Source organism: Artemia franciscana, chromosome 1 (genome assembly GCF_032884065.1).
Source record: "Artemia franciscana chromosome 1, ASM3288406v1, whole genome shotgun sequence".
Classification (NCBI taxonomy): domain Eukaryota; kingdom Metazoa; phylum Arthropoda; class Branchiopoda; order Anostraca; family Artemiidae; genus Artemia; species Artemia franciscana.
Genome location: NC_088863.1, coordinates 32424867 through 32450746, shown reverse-complemented (window position 1 = coordinate 32450746; position 25880 = coordinate 32424867). Strand labels below are relative to the sequence as shown.

General features: G+C 35.2%; 2 protein-coding genes across 5 annotated transcripts in view; one reads left to right on the top strand and one right to left on the bottom strand.

Moving 5' to 3' along the window:
• LOC136028730 (uncharacterized) overlaps window positions 1–13421 on the top strand; it is a 31329-nt gene extending 17908 nt beyond the window's left edge. The window contains exons 4-6 of one of the 4 annotated variants that reach the window (XM_065706624.1): window positions 5166–5415; window positions 10473–10625; window positions 10989–13399. In XM_065706624.1, coding sequence (XP_065562696.1) covers window positions 5166–5415; window positions 10473–10625; window positions 10989–11531 — 946 coding nt within the window. In that variant the 3' untranslated portion in view covers window positions 11532–13399. Of the gene's footprint in view, window positions 1–137; window positions 594–5165; window positions 5416–10472 lie in introns of those variants that run through there. The other 3 variants (XM_065706614.1, XM_065706631.1, XM_065706604.1) reach the window with 3 other exon arrangements.
• Window positions 13422–15053: 1632 nt separating this feature from the next.
• Window positions 15054–25880, bottom strand: part of LOC136028753 (uncharacterized) — a 63194-nt gene continuing 52367 nt past the window's right edge. The window contains exons 5-6 of the mRNA XM_065706641.1: window positions 20513–20627; window positions 15054–15181 (exon numbers count right to left, since the gene is read on the bottom strand). Of these exons, the coding sequence (XP_065562713.1) occupies window positions 15059–15181; window positions 20513–20627 (238 nt within the window). The 3' untranslated portion in view covers window positions 15054–15058. The remainder of the gene's footprint in view (window positions 15182–20512; window positions 20628–25880) is intronic.

The window sequence follows — 25880 nt, the reverse complement described above, 5'->3', positions numbered from 1 at the left end:
CCACAATCCATTTAGTATTGATGTGAGCAACCCAAGGAATCTCAAAATCCTATCAGGATCTATCTTGGTGTCAAGTTCACAGCTTATGTAGCGTGGGAATATGTTTATCCCCGCGTGGTGGAAAAGGTAAAGGGTCAGTGTTTACTGTTGTGTCAGAAGCTATGTGTTCAGATCCGTTCACATGTAGATCGTTGAGATAACTTGTTGAAAATGTTAAAATATGTTAATCCCAATTTTGCTGTTTCTGACCAGGTTCCTTCCATTGCACACCTCTATGAAAGGTTTTCTGACGTTCTGAACCTTGACATTAATGATTTGGACAGAGAGTTTCGATCACTGCGGTGCGTAGACGATGCTAGCTGTTCTAAAGCTGGTGACGATCCAGCAAAATTTTGGTGGCTCCTGTCTGAATGTAGGAATGGAGTAGGCGATTTTCTTTTTCCTACCTTGCCGAAATTCTTGGGTATCCTGATGGCACTGCTGCACTCAAGTGCTGCAGTAGAGAGGCAGCTTTTTCTACTGAGGATCATCAAAAGTTCCCTCAGAAAGAAATTAAAGCCAGAAACTTTAAGTACTTTGATGGATGTGTGCAGGTTTGTTGAAGACCCAGCAAAATGGGAAGTATCTTCATCACTAGTGACAAATGCTAGGCATTTTAAAAGGGAAGACCAGTAGTACAAAATACGTTCTTTGGGTGAATCTTCAATATTTTTTATCTATTTTTGTTCCATATCTGAAGAGCACAGAATTGCTTTTTCATTTAAAACTTACAAAAAAGTTGCTTGAGCTTTGTATAATTGCCTGAAGTTCTCTTACAATAATTTCCCTTTGTTGTCTTTGCTGATGACTAAGATAACCTCGGTCAAGAATACGGTAATGGAACAAACAGATGATAAGTGGTTTTGTCTCTCTAACTCCTTCCTCTTTCTCAAAATATGATTAGAAAAAAACTTGTGATCATTGTATTTACCTAGTAAAGACTTCTTTAGATAGATTATAGAAAAGAGAAAGTACAAAATGAAAAAAAACTAGTCTTATGTATTTTGACTTTTTACAATGAGATGAGATGCAATAGAAAAATTCCATGTAATGTCTGTGTTTTGTCTGTTTAGCTTAAAGATAAACTGTAGCATTAGGCCTAAAATTCTTGAAGATTCAAAGTAGGTTTTTGGAATTCATTCCCGAGGTCACGAACTGACGCATTAATTAATAGAGCTAGCGACAATAAATTTAGCATGGGGGGGGGGCAAACCCACCAGGTGCATTATTTAAAGCTGTGGGCTCGAAAAAGGAATGTTGTTGGGAAGTTAATGATGAAATCTGTTTCTACTGGCTACTAGAATTGTGTGCTCTCTGGCCCTTGCTTTTTCTTTGCCAAGATGCTTCTTTTGTATGATACCTCAAAACCACAGTATTTACATGATTAGCCAGAGCAGGGTTCAGGTCAAAGGAACCAGGGGAATGAGATTTATCACCGATTGTCTTGTATTTCAGCTTAGACTTGAACCACGGCAATCTTCCAGAGGTAAAAAAAAATATATATATATGGAATCGACACCATTTGAGTGGTCTTTTTCAGAGCTAAAGTTTACAATTAAGGATAACATTGTGGCAGGGGGATTAAAACGCTCATAAGCAAATGAAATTCGATTTGAGGACAAACGAGGACTATTGTGGTTATTCTTTTCAATGGAAACCTAGAAAAAAAGCAAAATAAAAGTTTTTGCAAAGTAAAGATAAAGGAAGGTAAAATAGTAGAATAAATGAAAAGGCTCTTCATGTCCAGAAACAGGATTTTAGATCACAATTTCAGTTTTTGGCTGGAATTCCGGTTTTTGGTATAAATTCTCCTTCTTTTTGAGCAGTTGACGGCCTTTGAAAAACATAATGTCTTAGCTCAGGGCGCCCAACGCGTCTTTTTGGTGTAAAGCCTATCATTACTGACCACGGATTTTTGGTGAAATACTGGTGTTTTTTAGTTGGATGTGGTGCTGACCCTGAGTTTTGATAAATATACTGAGTTTTGATAAATATACCACACTAGGTTATCTAATTCATCTGGGTTGTCACTATTTAATTGATTGTTCTTCTTTTTTTATCTAGTGTTTGAGTTCTTCTGTATGATTGATTAATGTCAGTGTCATTGATTATTAATTTTCTTTGCAGTAGGTGGTGAAATCAAGTCAAATAAGTTTGTCTAGTTCTTAGATCATTGGCCATTAGAGTTGTTTCTTTAAAAAGCACTGAATGGCCGATATTTTTAAAAATGTGATTGCTGAATCAAAAGATATTTAAATGCTATCTGAACTTAAAGCTTTTGTTATGCTTTGCTTGTGTTGTAAACATTTCCAAAATTTGAAGGGTTCTGGTGATGTAGCAATTTCTGCAGTCGCGAAGTATTTGATATATGTCCCAGAAGTCGCGCACCATATATTTATATTTTTATATATGTTTATATTATATATATATATATATATATATATATATATATATGTATATTTATGTATAGGTATATGTATATATAGAAATTATAAATGCAAGAAAGTTTTAAATTGATTTTTATGTTTGGGAGAGATGGGGCTATGTACCGCTCGGTAGCTGAAGAATTCAACCGCACTCATCCCGAGCGAGAAAAACCATTATACCATACCACTGTCTGCCGTTTGGTCAAACGTTTCCAAGAAACAGGTTCAGTTGCTGACCGTGAGAGATGTGGTCGACGAAAGAGTGTCGCTGATGAGGAAACATCAACTATGGTTATGGCGAATGTTGCTGGAAGCCCCGTGAAATCAGTAAGGAAAATAAGCCAAGAGCTTACGATTAGCAAATCATCAGTACATCACATTCTTAAAACACAGAAATTTCACCCGTACAAAGTGCATCTTGTACAAGCTCTACATGGCGATGGCACAGCTAGGCGATTAGAGTTTTGTGAATGGGTGTCTAATCATCTGGATTCGTCAGTATTATTTAGTGATGAAGCAATTTTTCATTTAAATGGGCAAGTAAACCGTCACAATATGCGCTATTGGTCAGAAGTAAATCCTAACTGGCATGAGTAGAGTCATCATCAGATGACCTCCTAACCTAAGATAATGGTTTGGGCTGGAATATGGGAGGAGGAAATCGTTGGTCCTTATTTTTTCAGTACTAGCAATGTCACAGGAGAAACTTATTTAGAGCTTTTACAGACCTTCCTGTTTGAATACCTAGAAAATATTCGTGTAATTAGACGACAAAACCTCTTATTTCAGCAAGATGGAGCTCCACCACACTTTGCTATTTGTGTGCGTGACTACCTGAATAAAAATTTTCCAGAAAGATGGATTGGGCGAAGAGGTCCCATGGAGTGGCCACCCCCATCACCAGATCTATCATCTCTTGACTATTTCCTTTGGGGACATCTTAAATCTGTAGTTTACCAGAATCGCCCAGGCACTCTTGATGATTTGAAAGATGCAAGAATTACTGAATGTCAAAAAATCACCACTGAAACCCTCATTAGAGTCAAAGATAGTTTTATAAAGAGAATCGATGCATGTATTCAAGCTGAAGGTGAAGAATTTGAGCATCTATTGTGATTTTGATTAATAAAATTGATATTCATATTGTTTTTATATATAAATCTACATGGTGCGCGACTTCTGGGACACCCTATATGTCTGACGAGTAAGCAGGGTATTTTCTTTACAAGAGCTAATGAGATTCATAGCGTTTGAACTACTTTTAAGAATAATGGATTAAGTATTTTGTACAAATATTTCAAGGTTTCTTAGGAAAATCGAGAATAGGAGGCTTTTGATTTTAAGCCAAGTTTTGTTTTAACCTTAGAGCAATTACATCATTAATGAAATGATAGGATTAATATACAAAAAGCATGTGAAAACTTATTTCTTTCGAATGTATGGCTCTGAGCAAATATCCAGGACACGATCTACAAGAGATTTTACTACACCTTTTTCGAACTGCGGTGGATGGTTAGAATTAAAGTTAAAGTATCTATCACTTAGTGGGGGCTTTTTATAATTGCAAAATTGAGCTCATCAGTGCGATACGTAAACAAGTAATCTAGGAGTCGTATGTTACTTCTTCTTTCTCTTTGTTGTTGCTAATTGTTTGTCTGTAAAAAAATTACTTAGTAACAATAAAAAATCTATTGAGCTCAAATTGAAAACTCGTTTGGATGCGTGTTCTGATGATACTGATAAACACTTTCTGGTACTATATATGTTCACTCTTCTAATGCGTGTTTATTTCCACAATTTTCTGTGATACTTTTTATAATTTTCTTTTTGTTGTTGGTGTTATCTTTTTTCGGGGATGGGGAGAGGGAACAAATTTAGACATTTAATATTGGAAAAAAGGTGATTGAAGTAAATACCCATATCATATTTTTTTTTACAACCTAACCTAATTAATTTTTCCCATTCTACTACCACTTTCGTGTAATTTTCTTTTTGTCAAGAAGCTTTGTGTGCGGAAAAATTTCAACCAAATACTGTTGGTAAAAAAAAAAGAAAAAGAAAAACCTGAAAGTTTTTGTCCGAGGATTTTTTCTTTTTAATCCAAAACACTGAAAAATCATTTCGAAAGAATTGTGGGTAGTAGAAAATCTTATTACATTCTGAAATTCAACATTAAAATGCTATGTTAAAAAACTTACATCCAAATTAGTTTTCTTGAAAAATAAAACAACCAGTTTACTAAAAAATGGCAACATATTAAGAAAAACCATGAAAAATGTAAATAATGGAACATTTCCAAGTTCAGAATGAAAAAGTCCTATCAATACCACACATTTTAGTTCAAGAAAAAGTCAATTTTGCTCCTCATTATTAAAGCGACAATAACAAAAATGTTGTGTAAGTTTGATGAATTATACATTAATCATTTTGTTTTGTGGAAAAAATACACCCAATTTATGCAGCTAAAACTTAAAACGTAATTTGATTGATTCGAAGATGCCAAACATTTTCTTATTCTGATCTTCATTTGACACTTGAATGCGGATGCTATGCCAGATTCCGTTTTTAAGAAGATTCGTAGTTTTTCTTCGTTTATTTTCATTTATACTTTGCTTGTCAAGAAAAAAATTACTTAGTGTCTTGAAGGCTAATTTAGCTAGTTACTGGTCATTTTTCTTCTTAACTCGTTTTAATTTATAGTCCTATTGCAAGTCTTTGCTCGGCTTCAAACGCTGAACCAGGAAGTGAAAATCCGCTCCTGTGTATAGGCTTACGAACGAACATTTATAGCGCCTTGACCCAAATGTGCCAGCTGATGGAAGATTGTCTTGCTCTTGTTCGGTCCTCTTTATCAACAGTTACGAGTGATTTGGATTCCCACTATTTACTTTGGAGGAAATATGCTGATCGATTTCCGTTCGAAAGTGCGGAAAGTTTGACCTGCCTGAAGGTAAAAGTCCGTTTGCTAAATATATAGTAAGACGAAAGACAGGATAATCGTAAATTTGGCTATTTTAAGTTTTCTTTGTTGTGTTGAAAGGGCTGCCGTGTAACAAATAGTAAGTAAAGAGTGATCTGCGGCAAGAGTAATCGAAACTTTTTTTTTTAACAATTGAGTGGAAAGGATTTTCTTTTCACAGTGATTTCGAGTATATTAAGTCTACTAAATTTAACCCATTAAAATTAGAGTCACCCATCAATTATTATTAGCTTAACTAAGTGTGTGTATTTTTTTGAAAAAGAGGAAACGGCCCCCAACAGAAAAGCAATCTTGACAAAAATCGTAGTATCGATCTCTGGATTCCCAAATACGGTATCCCCAGAACAGTAAAGCCCCCAAGGACGAAAATGCAAAATTTCTTACCTTGTGCTTGTACGCACCTGTGTAAATGACTCGTGTTTTTGCTTATTTTTCCTTATGTTTTTTCACCTGGGGTGACCATTCGAAACATTGGTACTAGTATTTTGGGAAGGATATCATCCAAACGGATATCACTAGTTTTGGTGCCTAGCCCCCTTTCCTGGCCAGTTTTTGCCCCTAAGCCTCATCGTACCAAAAACATGTGTCGCATAAAAATTTGAAAATATCTACGAAAGTTCGAATAAAAAAAAACACTCTAAAGGATGTAAAGCCAGTTTAGCCTCCTGGTAAGGGCTCAAAACTGGAAAAAAAGAAGCACGTTCGTCGTATTTACAAGAAGTCATATATACAGGAATGAATTCGTGGGTAAAATTATACTCTGGGGAAAACATAACTCTTGGATTATGGCCGGTCAATGCGTGATGCTTGGATAATTTATTGTCTTTGCTTTGAAGCTTGTCAGTATGCAATTTGTACAGTCCAACCATAACATTAGTATATTTTGTTGATCTGGCGTTGTCTTCTCAAACTCATACTGATCATTTTAGAGTAAATATTTACGACATCCTGGATCCAAATAGTTTCTGAAACATGGGTTTTCAGTAAACATAACTTCACTCTTTGATTACTATTTACTCAAGCTGCTGTTTATTTATTGCCTTATATATTTTTGGAAGAAAATGAACACCCGTACAGTACATTCAGGCAAAGGATCAAGAATGTTCAGAAGGTTATAAATCGACCATTACTATTTATATAGATATTAGAAACAGAAATTGACTTTACTTTTCCGATATTTTAGATTTCAAGCAGTGAGAAGTGTATAATCCAGTATGGCGTTTCAGCATAAAAAATCTTGGTTGCTTTTTGCATGAAAAATATCTGTTAATTTCTGGATCCTACTTCGGTTTTTATCCCTGTAGTATGTATGAATTTTAATCTGTTAATTCTGATGCCCCTAACTTTTCAGGTATTTATTAAAATTTGTTAATTAAAAAAAAAAACAGAGACTGAGCGACAAGATTACAATGGAGTTGTCCAAACATCCTCAGCCTTATTTAACGAAGGAAATATGAAAGTCTTAATAATGGAATGCTTACATAAACATGTCTAATATTTGTATTTTCCCATGTTGAGGTAACATTCTTAGCCTCACTTGCCAGGTGCTTCGTTTTCTTATCCAGAGCTTCTTTTCTTTTCGGGGTTTTCCTCTTGAAGTCTTCCATTTCTTCGGTGTAGAAATTTTGACAGAATTGATATTGTATTATTCGTCACCTATGTTAAGAGCTCAGCTTTTTGATCCGGTTTTATTATGGCGTTACGTTAAATGTGATTTAATAAAAGAAAAGCAAAAAATCAAACATTTAACCATTGATAATTAACATTGATTAAACCTTATTATTTACTTAATGTTGAAAAACCAACATTTCCCTTCCCTGAATGTCCCTGAACGACACTGATTCGAAAGAGTTATAACATACATGGGCGTTAGGGGAGGAAGGAGTCGGGCCCAAGGAAAGTTCCCAGTATTAGAGAATATCAGGCATTGTATGACTGATTTAAAGAAGGTATACAACTGTCAGTCTTTCAAATAAATTAAATAAAATAACTAGTTTTTTTTTAGCTGAAAGTAAGGAACGACATGAAAACTTGAAACGAACAAAATTACACCGTGTATGAAAGGGGCTGTTCCCTTCCCAACGTCCCGCTCTATAGGCTAAAGTTTGACTTTTTCTCTCAATTCTACCTTCTTAAACAGTAAAAAACTTTAGTGTAAAGAGCGGGGGCGTTGAGAAGGGAACAGCCCCTTTCATACACGGAGTAATTTTTGTTCGTTTTAAGTTTTAATGTCGCTCCTTACTTTAGGCTAAAAAAAACTAGTTTTTTTTTATTTAATTTCTGAACGTTTTTGAACTAATGCATGTTTGATTTTGGCTCTCCGCACATAAATTATTAAAATGAAATTTGCATATTAATTCTTTTTTTTTGGCTAAATGGCTTTCTCTTAGTTTTGATCAGATGATTTTGAGAAATAAGGGGTGGGGAAGGAGGCATAGTTGCCCTCCAATTTTTCGGTTAAAAGGCAACTAGAACTTTTAATTTTTAACGAATGTTTTTATTAGTAAAAAATATACGTAACTTAAGAATTAACTTACATAACAAACTTCTATATTCTTACATTTTTATTATGTATATGAGGGGGTTTGTCCCCTCGTTAATACCTCGCTCTTTGCGCTACAGCTTAAGTTTTGTCCCAATTCCTTAAGAATGACCCCTGAATCAGAAAGGCCGTAGAATAAATAGTTGAAATTACTAAAGATACTTTAGCATAAAGAGCGAGGTATCTAGGAGGAGAAGAACCCTTATATGCGTAATAATCTCTTTTCGTTTTAATTTTTAATGCTACTCCTTGCTTTCAATTGAAAGTACTTTTTCATGTTTATTTTTTCATTGTTTTTTTTTTATAATAATGCTAGAAAATCCTGCGCCCTTTTCATTTAATTTTTCTTCCCCATGACATATTACTCCAAGGAAATATCCTCCCACATTGTCCCATCCCCTCAACCCCCCATCCCCCCAAAAAACCAAAAAAAATCCCCCTGAAAACGTCTTTACACTTCCCAATAACCATTACTGTATGTAAACAACGGTCAAAGTTTGTAACTTGCAGCCCCTCCCCCGGGGACTGTGGGGGAGTAAGTCAGCCCCAAAGACATAGTTATTATGGTTTTTGAGTATGCTGAACAAAATGGCTACCTCAAAATTTTGATCCGTTGACTTTGGGAAAAAATGAGCGTGGGAGGGGACCTAGGTGCCTTCCAATTTTTTGGTCACTTAAAAAGGGCACTAGAACTTTCTATTTCCGTTAGAATGAGCCCTCTTATAACATTCTAGGACCACGTGGTCGATACGATGACTCCTGAGGAAAAAAAAACAAACAAATAAACACCCACCCGTGATCTGTCTTCTGACAAAAAATACGAAATTCTACATTTTTGTAGATATGAGCTGAATGCGATGGTGTGATTTTCGTTAAGATTCTATGACTCTTAGGGGATGTTTCCCCTATTCTCCAAAATAAGGCAAATTTTCTCAGGCTCGTAACTTTTGATGACGAAGACTAAATTTGATTTAATTTATATATTTAAAATCAGCATGAAAATCCGATTCATTTGATGTATCTTTTAGTATCAAAATTCCATTTTGTAGACTTTCGTTTACTATTGAGCCGGGTCGCTCCTTACTACAGTTCGTTACCACGAACTGTTTGATCATAGGTAGCGTAATCGTAAAGAGTGATATGTGCACAATATATTATTATTGTGCTTTTTTTCACCAAGGGCTTTTGTAAAGAAAGAGTTGTCATAGAAATCTCTTAAGGAGCTCGTTCGACTGGAAATTGAAAATTCTTATGCCCTTTTTGAGAGTCATTATTGATTTGAGGACAACCAGCCTCCCACCGACGCCCACCAATTCTCCTAACACATCCAATAAAAATTTTGACATAGCTGTTTTGTTCGGAATAGTTGAAAGGTAACTATGTCTCTGGGTATATAAACCCTGTCCCTCCCCACAGCCCCAAGGGTCAAGGGCTATAAGTTACGTTATTTGCCTATTGTTTACACATAGTATATTGTATTGAGAAAGGTGGACATCTTTGACTGTTAGTGTCCAAAAACACGAAGGGCATACAGGTGAACGTTTCAGAGAATGTTGAGGGATTGTTGAACTAAATCAAAACACGTTATGTGGATACGGGTTGTCAAAAAGGCGTAACTGAGGAATGGCTGACTGCATAAATTTGGAACTTCCTGGAAATGATAAGGGGGGTGTTCAATTGACCAATAGGCAATATTTGCACGTTACTACTACTACCACTACGACTACTGCTTCTGTGGCAAGTACTACCAAGGTTGAGAGTATTGAACTGAAAATGCTAGGAAACTCTGAGGGAAAAATTGAACTAAATCAGGACGTACTATGTGCATACAGATTGTCAAATGGGTGTACCAGCGATTTCTTTGGAACGGCTCACCGCATCGAGCTGATACTTCCAAGGCATAATGAGGGGATGTTCAATTGGTCAAAGAGCAACATGTCACTGGCGGATCCAGGGGGCGGGGGACCTCCCCCCCATATTTTTTTCTGGAACCCTCTTTCCCGTTTTTTTTACTCTTTTTTTAGGATAAACGTTTTATTTTGGTCAATTATTGGCACCTTTGTCACATTAGGCCCCACCATGATTTTGCTCTTTGGCGCCCTTGTCACACTGGCCCCTCCCCAGAATTTTGGTTTAAATCTGCCCCCACAACATGTGAACACTGTTACTGCTACATAGGACATGTAACAACATGGGCCATGTGCATAGGCCATGTAGAATAAACAATATAAGTAACAAGTAAGGAATAATAGATATCAAGTCAAAATTTGCGTCTGAAACCGAATTTTATTATTGATATTTCAGTCTTTGCACACAATGATAAAATAGTTTTATATACCCTGTTCTACAACTATCTTCATGAAATATGTCTTGGGGTAAAGAGAGGGACCAAAGGTGGCTCTTGGAGAAATTGTCCATCTCATGTGCATGTACGTCTACAGGTCTTAATTGAATCAGAACATGATGATTTATTTTACTTTTTTAGGAGCTTTTCAATTTTTGGTGTATTCTCTGCTCCCAACTGTGCCGGCAAATTTTACTTGGAGTTTCTCTGCCAAAAAACGATAATGTTGTTCAAGCCTCTCTGGAAGCTCTTGTTCTATCCTGTTCGAATGTTAGCCGATCATGTTTTACTGAAGTAAGCAATAATTTCAGGTATTATATTTCTTGGAAATCTGACGAATCTGTTTCAAAAACCTTTAAAAAAGTCAAAGAACCGTTAGGTGTACTTGTTCAATCTATAGAAGTACATCTTAGTGCTATGCGTTTTTTAACTGGTCAGCTAAGTCTAGAGGAAACGGAACCTTTGGACATAGACGCCCTAGTCAATAAAATCCAAGAGGAAAAAAACAGTATCGATCTGACTATAGATTCACTGCTTACACAAATAAGAAAGAAACCAATTGTGTCTAGTCCTGTAAAATCAGTAGAATTAAAACCTCTTTATTTGGAAGAGGAGCCTAAAAAATGTGAAAAAGTAGTTGATGGACAATATTTTCAGGAGAATGAGGATGAAGTGCTTGAAGCTTACAATATGGATGAAGGCAAAGATGATTTTAAAAATGAGGAATTATTTTTTTCAAGAGAAGAATTCAAGAAACTGGCTATGGAACATAAAATGCAGTCTAGTCTGCTTTTAACCGAGCTTCGAAATGTTTTAAAGCATAAGGCTCAAGATTGGGCTGAAAGGGAGGCAAAAGCACTGATGAAAAGATATAAAAAAGATTTAAATAGAGAAACACAAGAGGCAGATATCGATACTGATCAGCAGAAAGAATATCTTGTTTCTCCACGCAATAAGAATGAAGAAGAAATTCCTGCTGATATTTTATACGGAAGCTTAGAATCTACTTATAACGTGGAAAGTGATCCTGGAAAAGACAAAGATTTTCCTGCTGCTCAGCTTGTAGACTATGATAGTGTATCTCGCAACGTTTTCTTTGGAGTGGCACAAGAAGCGAAGAGCTTATTTGCTTCAAGAAGCTTTCAGGCTGAAGAAATACTTGGTGACGAGGCATCATCTTCTGATGATGATAGACAGTGATAAATTTGGCGATGATAAAACGATTTTTACTCAAATATGAAATCTTGATCATCGTAATTTTCAAGGGTTTTTAACTAAGCTGTTAAACTACCAACTTAAATGACTGAATCGGCTCCATCAATTTTTCACAATATAATAATGATGAGGAATTGCATCTTGTGTTATTTTGACCTGTATATTAGACCTTAAGCTTAGTTAATATTTTCCATATTTTGCTTCTTTTTTTGTTTTGTTTTTCCTAGAGGTGATTGTATCGACCCTTTGGTCCTAGAATGTCGCAAGAGGGCTCATTCGAACGGAAATCCGAAGTTCTAGTTCCCTTTTTAATTGACTAAAAAATTGATGAGAAACAAGGCCCCCTCCCACGCTCATTTTTTCCCAAAGTCACTGGATCAAAATTTTGAGATAGCCATTTTTTCAGGATTGTCGAAAAATCTTATAACTATGTCTTTGAGGACGACTTAATCCCCACAGTCCCCGGGGGAAGGGCTGTAAGTTATGGACTTTGCCCATTGTTTACATATTGATTATTGAAAAGTATACTGGCGTTTTAAGGGGGGATTTTTTCTGGTCGTCGGGGGGAGTGGGTTATGTGAGAGGATCTTTGCATGATGGAATTTATCATGGGGAAGATAATTTTCATTGATTTTCCAGCGTTATTTAAAAAGAAACAATTTGAGATTTAAAAAAAAATCTGAAATTTAAAAAAAAACTTTTTTTTTAAACTGAAAATAAGGACCAACATTAAAACTTAAAATGAACAGAAATTATTACGTATATGAGGTGGTTCTTCACCTCCGCATTACCTCACTCTTTACGCTAAAGTATTTACAGTAATTTCACAAGAGCTATTCATTCTTATAAAACGGCCTTTGTGATTTAGGGGTCACTCTTAAAGAATTGGAACAAAATTCGAACCGTAGTGTAAAGAGTGAGATATTGACGAGGGGACGAACCCCCTCATTTACGTAATAAAAATAGACGAATATAGAAGTTCGTTACGTAAGTTAATTTGTAAGTCACGTATATTTATTACTAATAAAAGCCTTCGTAAATAAAATTAAAAGTTCTTTTGGCCTTTTTTAATTAACCAAAGAAATTGAAGGGCAACTAGGCCCCCTCCTCCTGTGCCTTTTTTCTCAAAATTGTCCGTTCAAAACTTTGAGAAAGTCATTTAGCCAAAAAAGTAAAATTAATATGCAAATTTCGTTTTAATTATTCATGTACGGTAAGTCAAAATCAAAACCTGCATTAATTCAAAAACACTCAGAAATTAAATGAAAAAAAAGTTTTCAACTAAAACTAAGGAGCAACATTAAAACTTAAAACGAACAGAAATTATTTTGTATGTGATAGGGGCTGTCCCCTTCTCTACGCCCCGCTTTTTACGCTAAAGTTTGACTCTTCCTCACGACTCTACTTTTTAAAACGATAAAAACTTTAGCGTAAAGAGTGGGTTGTGAGGAGGGGACAGCCCCAGTAATATACGGAATAATCTCTGTTCGTTTTAAGTTTTAATGTCGCTCCTTACTTTCAGTTAAAAAACTTTTTTATTTAATCTTGCATAAAAAGCGAAAGAGTGTCCAGAGGAAGATACTGTCCTGATAATTCATTAACCTTGTTTATTGAAGAAATTAATCATTGCATTTTTGAAGAAAACAAGTTCTTTTTTTATTTTGATTGGTGCTTTGAATAATTTACTACGTGTTCGTTAAAGTTTAATATTTTTTCAATATAAACTTAAGTCCATTATAAATGTAGATGTTGATGCTTTAATGCTCCTCCAAGGGCATTATTCTATATATATTATACTATATATTATTATACTATATATTATAATATATAATATATATTATATATATATATATATATATTATATCTTATATATATATATATATATATATATATATATATATATATATATATATATATATATATATATATATATATATATATGTATATATATATATATACTTATATATATATATACTTATATATGTATACTTATATATATATATATATATATATACTTATATATATATATATATATATATATATATATATATATATATATATATATATATATATATATATATATATATATATATATATGTATATATAAATATATTATCTTATATATATTATCAGCTGATAACTTTGTTTTTTTTTGTTTATGTCCTTTGCAATTATATGATATTTTATATAATAAAACAATACAGTTATGTCTTAATATGCTGTAAGTCTTATAGTAATCGTTTAATGAACTACTTTTAATCTTTATTATTCATAATTTTAAAGTCATTAATTTCATGTCGGAATAGTCAGGTCAGACTCATAAAGTCAAATTTTTCAGAATTATTTGATGACAATAGGTTGTTCCAGGCTCTTGAATTTTGTCGACTGGCAATTATAAAATTTAAATTAGGGTTGATTTCGCTGCCAGGCTTCCAGGGTCATTGGAGTAATTGGGTGACTGAGCATCGAGGGTTATTGAAAAGTAAATTTAGGGGTCATTTTTTTTTCGTAAGGGCTCATAGTTGTTTTTTTTATTGTTATTATTTATTTTTATCCTCGTTACTGTAACTATTACTATTACAGTATAGGTCGATGAGAGATTGTTTTCCTTTTTTAATAGTGACGTGTGTATAGCCATTTTGCTCTAAACTTTTTTTTTTAACTTTCTTGAGGGGCAGTATGTAGTTTTGTTGATGTTTTTTTGCAATAAATTAAATTGAATCTGATTCAATTAGTATACAGCTAGTAGCCTATTGACGAAAATACCGTGTTTGTTATACCTTTTCCACTCCGTTGCTTTCTATGCTTTTATCTTACCCGCGTTCAAAAGAACTAATTGCAATTGCAATACCTTACTGTAGAAGCGTTTATTTTGCTCCTTTGAACGAAGTTTGAGCATCAAAATAAATTCCTTGCAAAAAATATCAAATAATTTTGCGACATCATATAGCCTTTGAAACTAATTAAAAAAATTAATAGCTTATGCTATAGATGAATATACCAGTAATTTTCTATTTTTAAAGAGAGGAATTGCAGCTTATTGAGGTCTGAACCACTATAAGAAAATAATTAATTTCAAATTAGTTTCCGTTAGTTTTAGATAGCACTTTTGAACACAATTCAGTAATTGCATTTTCTATTGAACGACAAAAAATTACAAAAATCAATTGCAATAAGCTCATTGAACGCACGGTTAGTTAACCTGGTTAAGCTCGGATCCTTTTGGGTCACTACAAAGTGTCCATTGTAGACTTAGGCCTAGGTGCCAGAATATTTTTTTCTTGTAATGTGCTCTAGTGATCATACCATGATTGAAAATTTTCAATACATATCAATAATTTAGCATCAAATCTTTTCCTTTTCTTGTAGAAGCAGTAATGGGTCTGTTCTGGAAAACAAATAATATTTTTGGGGACAATAACTAAATAGTTAGTTGATGACCAAGTAGCTTTAAATGTGATCGACTTTGAATCCAAGTTTAGAAGCCTAAATTTTGACTTGTCTACCTTCAGCTAAAGCATTTTAATTATAGAAATACACGAAATTAAAAAAATACCAGATAATGCTAATGTATTCCCATGGTTTTCCAGTGCTTCACAATCGGAATATGCTTGATTATGAGGAAGGCAGTAGTCCTGTAAATGGAAAGATGAATAAAAGAGAGGGACAAGATTTTTAACCATAGTGAAATATTTATTAACCTGTAATTTATAATTTCCAGTTTAAAAATAAGGAACTTTCAAAATTTTCGTATACTGGATATAACCTTTCTATAATCGAATCTTAAAGATTCACTTTTTATTATTGGTTCTTTTTTGTCTTTTCATCCCAAATTACAATGTTTCATTTCCGTCACTTTTTGGGTACGTCTAACACTTTTTTTTTTTTTTTTAATGAAGGGGACAAAGTTTTTCCAGAAATAGAAAAACCTTTGTCCCCTTCATTAAAGAATAAGTAAACATAACCCCGCTGGTTTTTCCCTTTTGTTATTTGGTACTGGTGCTGCCCAAATTTTGTAACTGTTCACTTGGTTTATACCCCCCTTCTTTTGTATGTCTCTTTAAAACTGTCTTTAGCCCCTTCCTGAAGCCTAGCCCCTTGCTGACTCTAGGTGGGAGCAAGGAAATTTTTAAGTCTGGAAATTTCTGTGGCGGTAATAGAGTTCTAGGAAGCGAAGTTTAAGTAGCTTGTCCCTTGGTAGCATAGGGAATCCCTCAGCGCACTTCAACATGGTGAAGGAGGTGTAAACATCGCTAAGCTCCATGCCCAGCAAGATGATGGCTAACGTGCTGCAGATTGAAGAGTGGTAGTGCTGGAGTAAATTATAGCTTAGTCAATGACACAGCGTTTGGACTGGGTTCTGTTTGAGCTAGAATATGCAGCTAGACGGTATAATAGTAAAATATTGTACTGGAATGTTTATAAATTGAGAGGGAGCAGTCAATCAGGACTTGTCCCAGTTAAAGATAGGAACGGTGCCACAATTAGTGGTGAGTAAAGAGTCAAAGAGAGATTGGCAGAATATTTTGAGAATGAGCTAAACTGAAATAAAGTTACAAGTAAAGATATAGAGGAGAATGAAAAAGTTTGTGACACCAAGGATTTGAAAGAAAATTTATTTTTGAGGAAGAATTAGTGACGACAATAAGAGGATTAAATAAAAATTTTTCCTGAGTTTGGTGTATTTTGGTTGGCGTTTTCGGGCTGAAAAACCTCTTCCTAGCTAATTTATTTGCTGTGGGCCGCCTCCCCTTAGAATCATGATATTTACAGGCTTGAATATATAACAAGTTGCAGGTAACAGTCTTGAGATTATCTGTACAAGATTTCGACTCTTGTTGGTAGAAGAGCATCGCCGACTACTGAAAATCATGTTGTGACCAAGATGGGGCCAGGATGAACAAAGCCTCCATTCAACTGGAGGTCCCAGGGACTTCTTGCTTTCCGATTCTAAGCCGGCTTAAGCGCTTCTTTGTAGACTTGAGAAGATGTGTTGGTCCCCATCCTGCACTGGTTCTGGGACCATTGCTTATCCTAAGGCCAAAATAACTTCAGTGATATAAAGAATATAAAAATTGCAACTGAGAGTGTTGCAACATTAAAAAATAACTATCGTATCAACATTGTGACTGAGGAATTCAGTCACAATGTCACGCTCCGAAGTGGACTTATAAGGAGTTTCAGAAACTCAAGGAGTTCTCGGGGCTGGAAAGATGAATTTAGGCGATTTAGAATTTATTTACTCAAGCAGTAAGGGTTGGTACATAGACAGGGAGTAGGGCTTACGATGAATAAGGAAGCTGCTAAGTCCTTTTTAAGTTGGGAAGGTGTTAATAATAGAATGCTAGTTGCTCATTTTATGACTAAAAAGTGCAGGGTATCAATCATAGTAGTATATGCCCTTGTAGGACTGACTGGTGGAGATAGTAGTAACTCAGATAAATTTTACGTACATCTACATGAGAAATCGACAGGGTCTATATAGTATCCTACATGACAGGGTCCTAGGTAGAAATATAGTGTCCTTATTAAGAGATTTTAATGTCCAGTCGGTAGAAACAAGGATAGGTTTTATCCTAGCCTAGGTAAATTTGGTGTAGGAAAAGAAAACAGTAATGACTACAGACTGCTGCAATTTTGTAGGTATAACAACCTAGTTACAATTACTAGTTACAGTTACAGTTACAATATGTTGGTTATAACAATAACCAACTCAGTATTCGGTCATAAAATGGCCCATAAGTCAACATGGTATGCACACGATGGTTTCAAATCCATTGATGGCAAATCCATGAAGCCGTGGATTTGTCAAAATACCAGCAGCAAACTTAAAACACAATTCACCCCGTTGTGCCATAATAGTTGTAAGGCAAAACTGTTTTAAAAGGAAGCAATAAAGGACTTTGGGGGATTTAGAAACTACTTGAAGAGTTTGGTATTGGATTGTTTTTAGGAGGTCCCTCTGATCTGAAATAAGGCCGTAATGCCTAACGAGAGAAACATAATCTACCAGCCGTCGGATAATAGCAAGGAAAATACGCAATAGGTAGGGGGTTGGAACACCATTACGAACAAGGAGTATTAATGATAGGATACCCAGGTCTGTCCGTTTTATCATCTCCTGTTTCTGTTTTTTTCCTTTTCAGGTCATATATATTCCTAGAAGTTTGATGTTCTTAACGTTGCAGCCTGAAACATATAAAAATATATAAAGCAAGAGGTCAGTTGTCCCTGAGAAAAGAAAAAGTAAATACTAGCGATTAACGTCCATCGCCCAGCATCAGCAGTGGTTAATAATCAACAAACTTCAAGCAGTCTAACTCAACATTTGTCAACTCATTTACCATAACCAATAAAAGCAGAGGGCCTAAAAGTTTTCGTGGGAAACCTTACAGTAGATTGGCTGAGGGTTAGAATAGGCTGATTTGCACTTAGTTTTTGAACCTCTACATGAAATTTTTTTTAGCAACTATTCTTACCAAATATGCATCAACATTAAAATGTCTCAGTAGCTTACGGATAAGGGACCTGTGATTGATCAAGTCGAATGCTTTCTTTAGGTCAATCGCAATGAGCTTGGCCCAGCGCTCTGGTTCATCCAGATGCTTTAAAATCTTATCAGGCAAACTTACTAAACAATGGCTTGTCAAACTGCTGAAGATCAATTTTATCCAGAATAGAAGCTTTCAGCCGCTTAGCGATTAAACTTTTTACATCTTCCTAAAAAAGGAGTCATCGTAACAGGACGCAAATCAGTAAAATCACAGGTGGCTTCCTTTTTGGAGATAGGGGTTATGAAGCCTTTTATCCAGTTTTGCCGGTACTGGCCTCATGTTGTAATCTTGTTGGATATTAAAGTTAACGAAGCACTAAGAAATTCTGGAAAAACCTTAATTAGGTCGACAGAAATGTCGAGCCGTGTAATATTGGTCGTCTTTAGTTTCTTCAATTTGAGGCGAACTTGGGATTACGTGATGATTCAGTTATCCATAAAATCTGATTATGAAACCGAAAAATACCCCAAGTTTAACAATGAAAGTGACTGAACAATCGCTGCTCAGTCAGTGTTTGGGCGATCTGCAGTTTTTTTTTTATCCGGCTGATCATAGCCAAAATCCAGCACAGTCTAACGTTTTACCTGTTATTTGCTTTATCTTTTTGCATCGATGTCCTGGCTTAGTATCCAGTAAGTGAGATACATTCTTTTAATAGCAATCCGCTGCAGCCTAGTGGGTCATTCCTCCGATTTTATTCTTTACGGTAATCACTTCTTGTTTTTTTGTTGTGTTTTTTTGCTTATTTTTTTTCTGAAAAGTCATCTCCTTTTCCTGCTTAGTCGTTTGATTTCTTTTGTGACGTATAGACGATCAGCTGAAAAACGTTTGTTAACTTTTTCCGGAAAATAGAAATGGCTTGCCGAAAAGTTTTTCTTGAAAACAGTGCCTGTTCTATCTGCATTTGCAGTTGAATATATACTATCCCTGTTTTTAGTCGTGAACCAATTACCAAAACCGAACAATCCATCACTTGTGATTTAACGACTCGTTGTTTTTCAGTTATGCTCGTGGCCTAGACTTTACTCGTAGGGTGTAGCTCGAGGATGAAATGACAGTTTCCTAATATTGAGGGGCATGATGATAGTTTCCTATAAAAATGAGACATGTTAGTAGCTACGCGTTCCAGAGTCGTTTTACCATTTGTTGTTGGGAAATTAAATATCTGTTTTAGACCTAATCCTGCTTCCAAAGACTCTAGTCGTAGTTCGTTAGCGCCACCGAAATGGAACCTACCACCCGTGGGGTACTTACCATGTCTGTAGTCAGTACGTAGTTTAAGTTTATCTTGAAAAGCTTTTCGACAACTGATGTCTTGTCCTGGTGAGTAATAAAAAACACAAAAAGCAATACTTTTATAGTGGGAGAACAAGCGTTTGAGCTTTCCAAACACCCAAACAGTCCCGTCAGTTTCATCAAGCACAGGTACCTTTTTCTAAAAAGCCGGATTTTTCTTATTAATATAAATTAAGAGACCTCTTCCTCTTTTTCCAAGTGAGTGGTCATCTGGGCTCAACTTTATCTTTTTATTGCAACCGGACAAACCGAGCTGATCTGGAATTTGCTTATGAACCTCTGTCCATAGAATAACGAATTTTTTAGACTAACGAATAATTTTTCAGTCTGGTATCGTTGTTTTGGCATTGTTTGCTAGTTTTTTAGTTTTCTTTTTTTTCCAGGCCTGAAGTTGAATTCAAGCCCTCGGGCTTGAGGTAGAAATTTTTTGAAACAAATGTCTATCTTATTCCACTTTGTAACTTATAATTTTATTTTTCTTGCTGAGCAGCAATACTTCCGCTGAAAAATCATGTGCCAATTAAGTCTTGTTTTGTTTGCTTTTTGGTGATTTGTTCTTCTGAATCTTGTAAACCCAGAGACAGTTAAGACTCGTAAACCCAGAGACGATTGTCGAAAATAAGAATTTTTGTCAAAATCGAGTTACAAACTCTATCTTGTGTAAAAAAAGTTTTCTTTCTAATGGTCTAATTGATATTGCAGTAAGACGTCTCTAACCTTTATTTTGAAGTTCTCCTTTGCCGAATTGCATACTTTTTAAAGCGGTTTTGCCGAAACGCAAACAGCAGGGTCCGTTTTGATGAAAGTTGCTGACTTGCTGATGAAACTTTGTTACATGGTCAGAAAGTTGGTTACATGGGCAGATTCAATAATAAGCACAGCGATATAAACGATTTTTCTTCTTAATTTTAAGCCAAAAATCAACGCTCTAGCTATAGCTGACTCTGAGATGCAAACGTCAAAATTTTCAAATTTGCTCTTTTCGGTTTTTGGAGAAACAGGTTCGGCGAAACCGCTTTCAGGCGACGATACATGAAGAATTCTTAGGTCAATCCATGATAAACGAAAAATAATAATAACAATTGAAAGTTTTCTTATAGAGGCCTGAAAACTCACCTGAATTAGCCTCCCTGATGCTTTCTGGGTATAGCTTGTCACAAAATCTGCTGCTTCTTGGCCGCAGTTTTTTGCCATCCTTCTGGTGCCACAAGCTATAAATGTACTGTATGAGCTGAAAAAGTATAATAAATGCTTTAAGTTTGGCTAGCGATGACTTCAAGCTTATAGAAACAGTTGCTCTCTATGAAAAATCGATATTTCCTGTAGAATATTTGACTTCCTTCCATTTTAATTCCTTCCCCATTTAGAAAAAAATTGACTTTCTTCAACCTGGAAATTTGGCTTATTTCTGCTGTAATAATTTTATCAAGTTATGTTTGTTAGTTTCAGCTTTTAAAAAGCCTGAGCATTGGACGTCAAAATTAATGCCTGAATTTTCTTTCGCAACAGGCGAGATTAATCACCTTTTCTAACCATATATGACAATAGTACCGTGAAGTCCCTGCAAATTATTGGAAACGATAAACTGTTGTGAATTATATGGCTTTCGCAACAGTTCATCAATTGGTCTATTTATTAGTACCAAAAGTTTAAAGCTTCTGTCTTAAAACAGGAATGAGCAATTTGAATCAGCATATGACAGAATTTTATATATGATGTTATTGTCGCATAACCAAAATAAGCAATTTGTTTCTTTAACAAATTCATCATTGTTGTTTTCCATTTGTTGTAAATTATTTTGTTTTCAGCATCATGGAGGTATATTTGCATGAGGAGGTGTGAACAAAAAAAAGAAGAAAAAGACACAGATTGACTAGCGAACACTGCCATTTGTGAGTGGGAGTATTTCACATTTGTTCATATTGGTACTTTTATACTATTGTTTTCGTAACTTTTGCACATTTATACGAGTTTGAAAGAGCCTGATCACCTTGTCTGTATTATCTAACACTTGAATTTCATAGATATTTAAAGTGACAACTTCGCAATAATATTTGTTCAATCGTGACTTATTGAAATGGAAATGGGTCTATCAAATATCTTCTGAAGCCAAGAGATCCAATAAAGCCAATATTTCTTCCAGGAGATCCTTCAGATTACGAAAGAAGTTTACGAATCAACAACCTGATAAGTGACATCGAGAATCAGAACGAATTAGAAACGAAAGTGAAGAAGAAAGACTTGTGCATACTGCATCAAATCCTGTTGAACTTCATATTTAATGCCAAAAGACATAAAAATCGTGCCTACAGTAACTGAAACTACAAGAAAACGAAGTTTTAATTTTTCGAAGGCGCTAAATATGATTTAAGGTCCATTTGCTTAAACAGCCTGAAATGATTGGACTGAAAATGGTTGAAAATGATGCGTCATTTTGACAACAAGAAGAAATTTTTGTCCAACAGCCCGGACCATCAAATGTGACAAGACTTGTCCAGAAAGCTAATATAATATATATAATATTTATTTCTAACCCACATACATCAAAAAGATAAATAGTGGAGTAAAAACTTGAAGAAAAACGGAAAACAAATAACAAAATAAAAAAACAAATAACAAAAAAAACGAGAGTCAACAATAGACATTAATCATACAAACGGATCAGACCGTGGTGAGGCGACAAACGCCGATACGCCGTTTCTGAGAGCTTTTTGTGTAGATCAGTCAGCTTCTCAGTAATGTCCGGAAGATGGAACTTTTGATTATCTTTCGATTCTTATACCACAGAGGAAGATAGAGAAGAAATTTACAGAAACGGAAATAAGAGGATCGAATATCGCTAATATCTTTTTCTTAAATATAGGGTAAAGCCCAGAAAGGTAAAGAACAGAATGATCGGAAAAAGTAGAATAAATCTTACCAAGGGCAATACGATTGTATTTCCCTCGATTGGCTACAATTTTAGAGTAACCAATCTGGATTTTCACTCTAGCATCCCAGACAGCACGCTCCCGAAGAGTTTTAAGATTTTTTGTAATTGTAATACCCAACCACCGGATTGAATCTACATGAGGGATAGAAAAATTTTGAAAAATTAGAGGCCTAGGAGAACAGGGAACATTGAAAGAAAGATACTCACATTTATCAACATTAAGCGAAAGACCGATTTTAGTAAAAGAAGAAGAAACTTTATGAACCATCTGCGATAGACTGAGTTTAGACCGGCTAATTAGAAGAATGTCATCAGCACAAGCAAGGTAAGAAATATCACTCAAACCAACAAAACACATAGAAGAAATATTCTCAAGAATACCAGAGATACAAAATTTGAAAATACTAGGAGATAACACTCCACCCTGCCGTACGCCCCGACGAACAAGAACATTAGAAGATGAAAGGGCACCATTAGTTTTAATTCGAAGATAAGAATTACTATACCAAAACTTTAGAAGAAAAATAACTGAAAGGTTAATACCGTGACTATAAAGAGAGTAAAGAGCGTGACTATGTGCAACACTATCGAAAGCCTTAGAAAGATCGAGAGCACAAATATGAAGACCATACCCTTTAGCCGAAGCATCTTTAAGAAGGAAAGCAAGAGCACGGTGAGCGTGCTGGCACCCGATGCCAGACCGAAAACCAAACTGATTCTCCCCGAAATTAGCATTCATACTTATGAAAGGAAGTAGGATGTGTTCAAGGATTTTACTAAAATTACAAGCAACCGTGATAGGCCTGTAAGAAGAACAATCCAAAGGAGTCTTACCTCGTTTAAGTACAGAAGTGACAGTTCCACACAAAAAGCTGTCAGGAACGAGGGAACAACAAAGGCACATTTGGAAAAACAACTGTAAATGGAAAAACAAAGACGGGCAATTTATTTTTAGATGACAAGCACTGATACCGTCAATATCAAGAGAACTTGATTTCAATTTCTTAACAGATGCAATTACAGCGTCAACTGAAACGGGAATAACTTGTGCCTGAGTCAGGGAAGGCGGGAGAACCGAATCAAGCAGTTTCGAATAAAGCGCGTGCACTGCATAATTCACTTTGGAAAATATAACTGAATAGTGGTCAGACCATGCAGAAGGCGTAATGGGGCAATTAGGATTTGCCGAGTTATTTAAATTAGCTGAATTAATCACTTTGTCCCATTCTTTCTTATTGGTAGGATATTCTAACCCTTTGTAACGGCTCGATCGCAGACATTTCTTGAACTCACGCTTAGTTTTTTGTTTTATTTCAAACACATTCCCAGCTAATGGTCGACCGTTAGCAACCCATATACGCAGCCACAATTTGGCTTTATTTTTCACACTTTTCAGCTCAGGGTCACACGACCAGATTGGTTTCCTTGTACTTTTCCTCACTCGCTCCTGAGGGACAGCAACCTCCTCAGCGCGTTTTAAACACCACACGATTTGGTTGTAATAATGATTCAGATCGTAATTACTTTTAGTAGGACTAACACTCAGCTGGAGTAGATGAAAAGGTACACGTAAAGAACCAAGGAGAATGGCCAGGGTTGAAATATATAATGGCATATTAACATTTTTCTAATTACTCCGCACAAACCATTTAGAGGCAGGAGCACAAGCCTGGTCAGTACTATCTTTTCTAATCGAAAAGCATAGCGATAAAGGAAGGTGATCAATATCTTGCTCATCTTCGTGGACATGCACTGTTGAAGATGTAATGAACGGGGAACAAATCACGTGATCAATATCCGATAAGCTGCCGGAATTATGCACATACGAGAAGGGTAGATCCTTCGCAATTATTCTGTAATCAGGGAGACAATCAAGTAGGTTCACAGTACGAGCGGAATCACGTTTTACATCAGTCTTCATATCTCCAATAATAATAAATTCGTACCCATTTTTGCTTATACTTTGAAGGAGAGTTTTCAAACTAGAGCATAATGCAAAGGGTATGAAAAAATGTTTAAGGGGCTGCTTGACGAAAATGAAGCACATGTAAGTGCAATTAGAAAACAAGCCAAAGGGCTTGGGACGTCTTAAGAAATTATATAAGATGACATCTGAATCTGACTGCTTAAGCAAAAGGCATGGAAAAAATATCTACAGTACTGATGAACGAAAATGAACAACGAAACTTATGATTGGAAGACAAGTGACAGCGTTGGTCACATCGAATCGTAAGCGAAGTCTCTGTGGTGAAGAGAAGTAAGAATGAAAATCACAATGAATCCCAGGAGAACGCAAATTATATAAAATGTATTACTCTTAAGGATTAACAGGAGGAAGGAATTGAATTTTCTCCAAAATGTTTTAACTCAGTCGAAATTGCTGATTTGACACCTCGTGACTTAAAACCAAAGAGTAACGTGATGAGTGTACCAAATTCATTAAGAGCTTTAATTTTGGAAAATAAAATTAATTGAGTGACGTCAGATTTATATGCACATTCCAAGAGCATAAATTACATCATTTTTACCCCAGGAGTGGTCGCATTGCTTTTAGTATCTATGGCGTATGCAAAATTACAGAATATGAATTTATGTTCTGCAGAAAATTATAATTGATTAAGGAGCATGAAAATTTTGCGCAAGATTAGAAAGAGAAAGTAATAGTTAGTATCTATAACACTTAGTATTTATTACACAAAATAACAAATGACTCTGAACAGCTAAAGAGAAGCATGAAACAAGAAACATTAATAAATCACACTGAATTGCAAGAAAAAATTTGACTTAAACTAAAGAATAAGACGATAATTGCGGTATTACGGAGTTCAGGTATTTCAGAAAATTATAATTGAATAAGGAACGTGTTAAACAGGAAGGAGGAATGGAAGTCACGACATAATTTCGTAGTTCAACCAAAATTGCTGATTTCCCACCCTATTACTTGAAACTGAAGAATAAAACGATGATCATGCTAATTTTAGATATTTCAGAGGGCATAGGCATTGAAAACATGATTTTGAATTTAGCCGATTAGCTAAAGTGAAAGGCATGAAAAAAAATTCTGCATGAAAAAAAAGGTAATGATGCACAAAAATGAAGAACAAGTCAGACCTGCTGCTAGAAGACATTTGACAACAAGTATCACAACGAATGCACTAAATTGTAAATGAAATCTACGCTTTGAAGAAAAGAAACAGTGAGAACCACATCGAGTTCCAGATGAAATAAAATCTTATAAATTGGATTATTCTTTCATGCACTAGCAGGAAGGAGAAATTGAACTCACACGAGACTTTCTTAACTCAATTGATATTGCTTATTTGACACCTCATGACTTAAAACAAAAGAAAAACGAATATATATGCATACAATCCTTTTAAACGAACAACTGTGTATTTATTTCAAACTTGTTTTTGTTACAATTACATGCCTGTTTACATTTTCACAGGATGGTTGCAGCAAACCTAACTTGAAGCATGACATCAACAAGTAGTTCATATTAGCTGTAGTTACTAGACAAGTGACAACGAGAATCAATATGTATACAAGCCT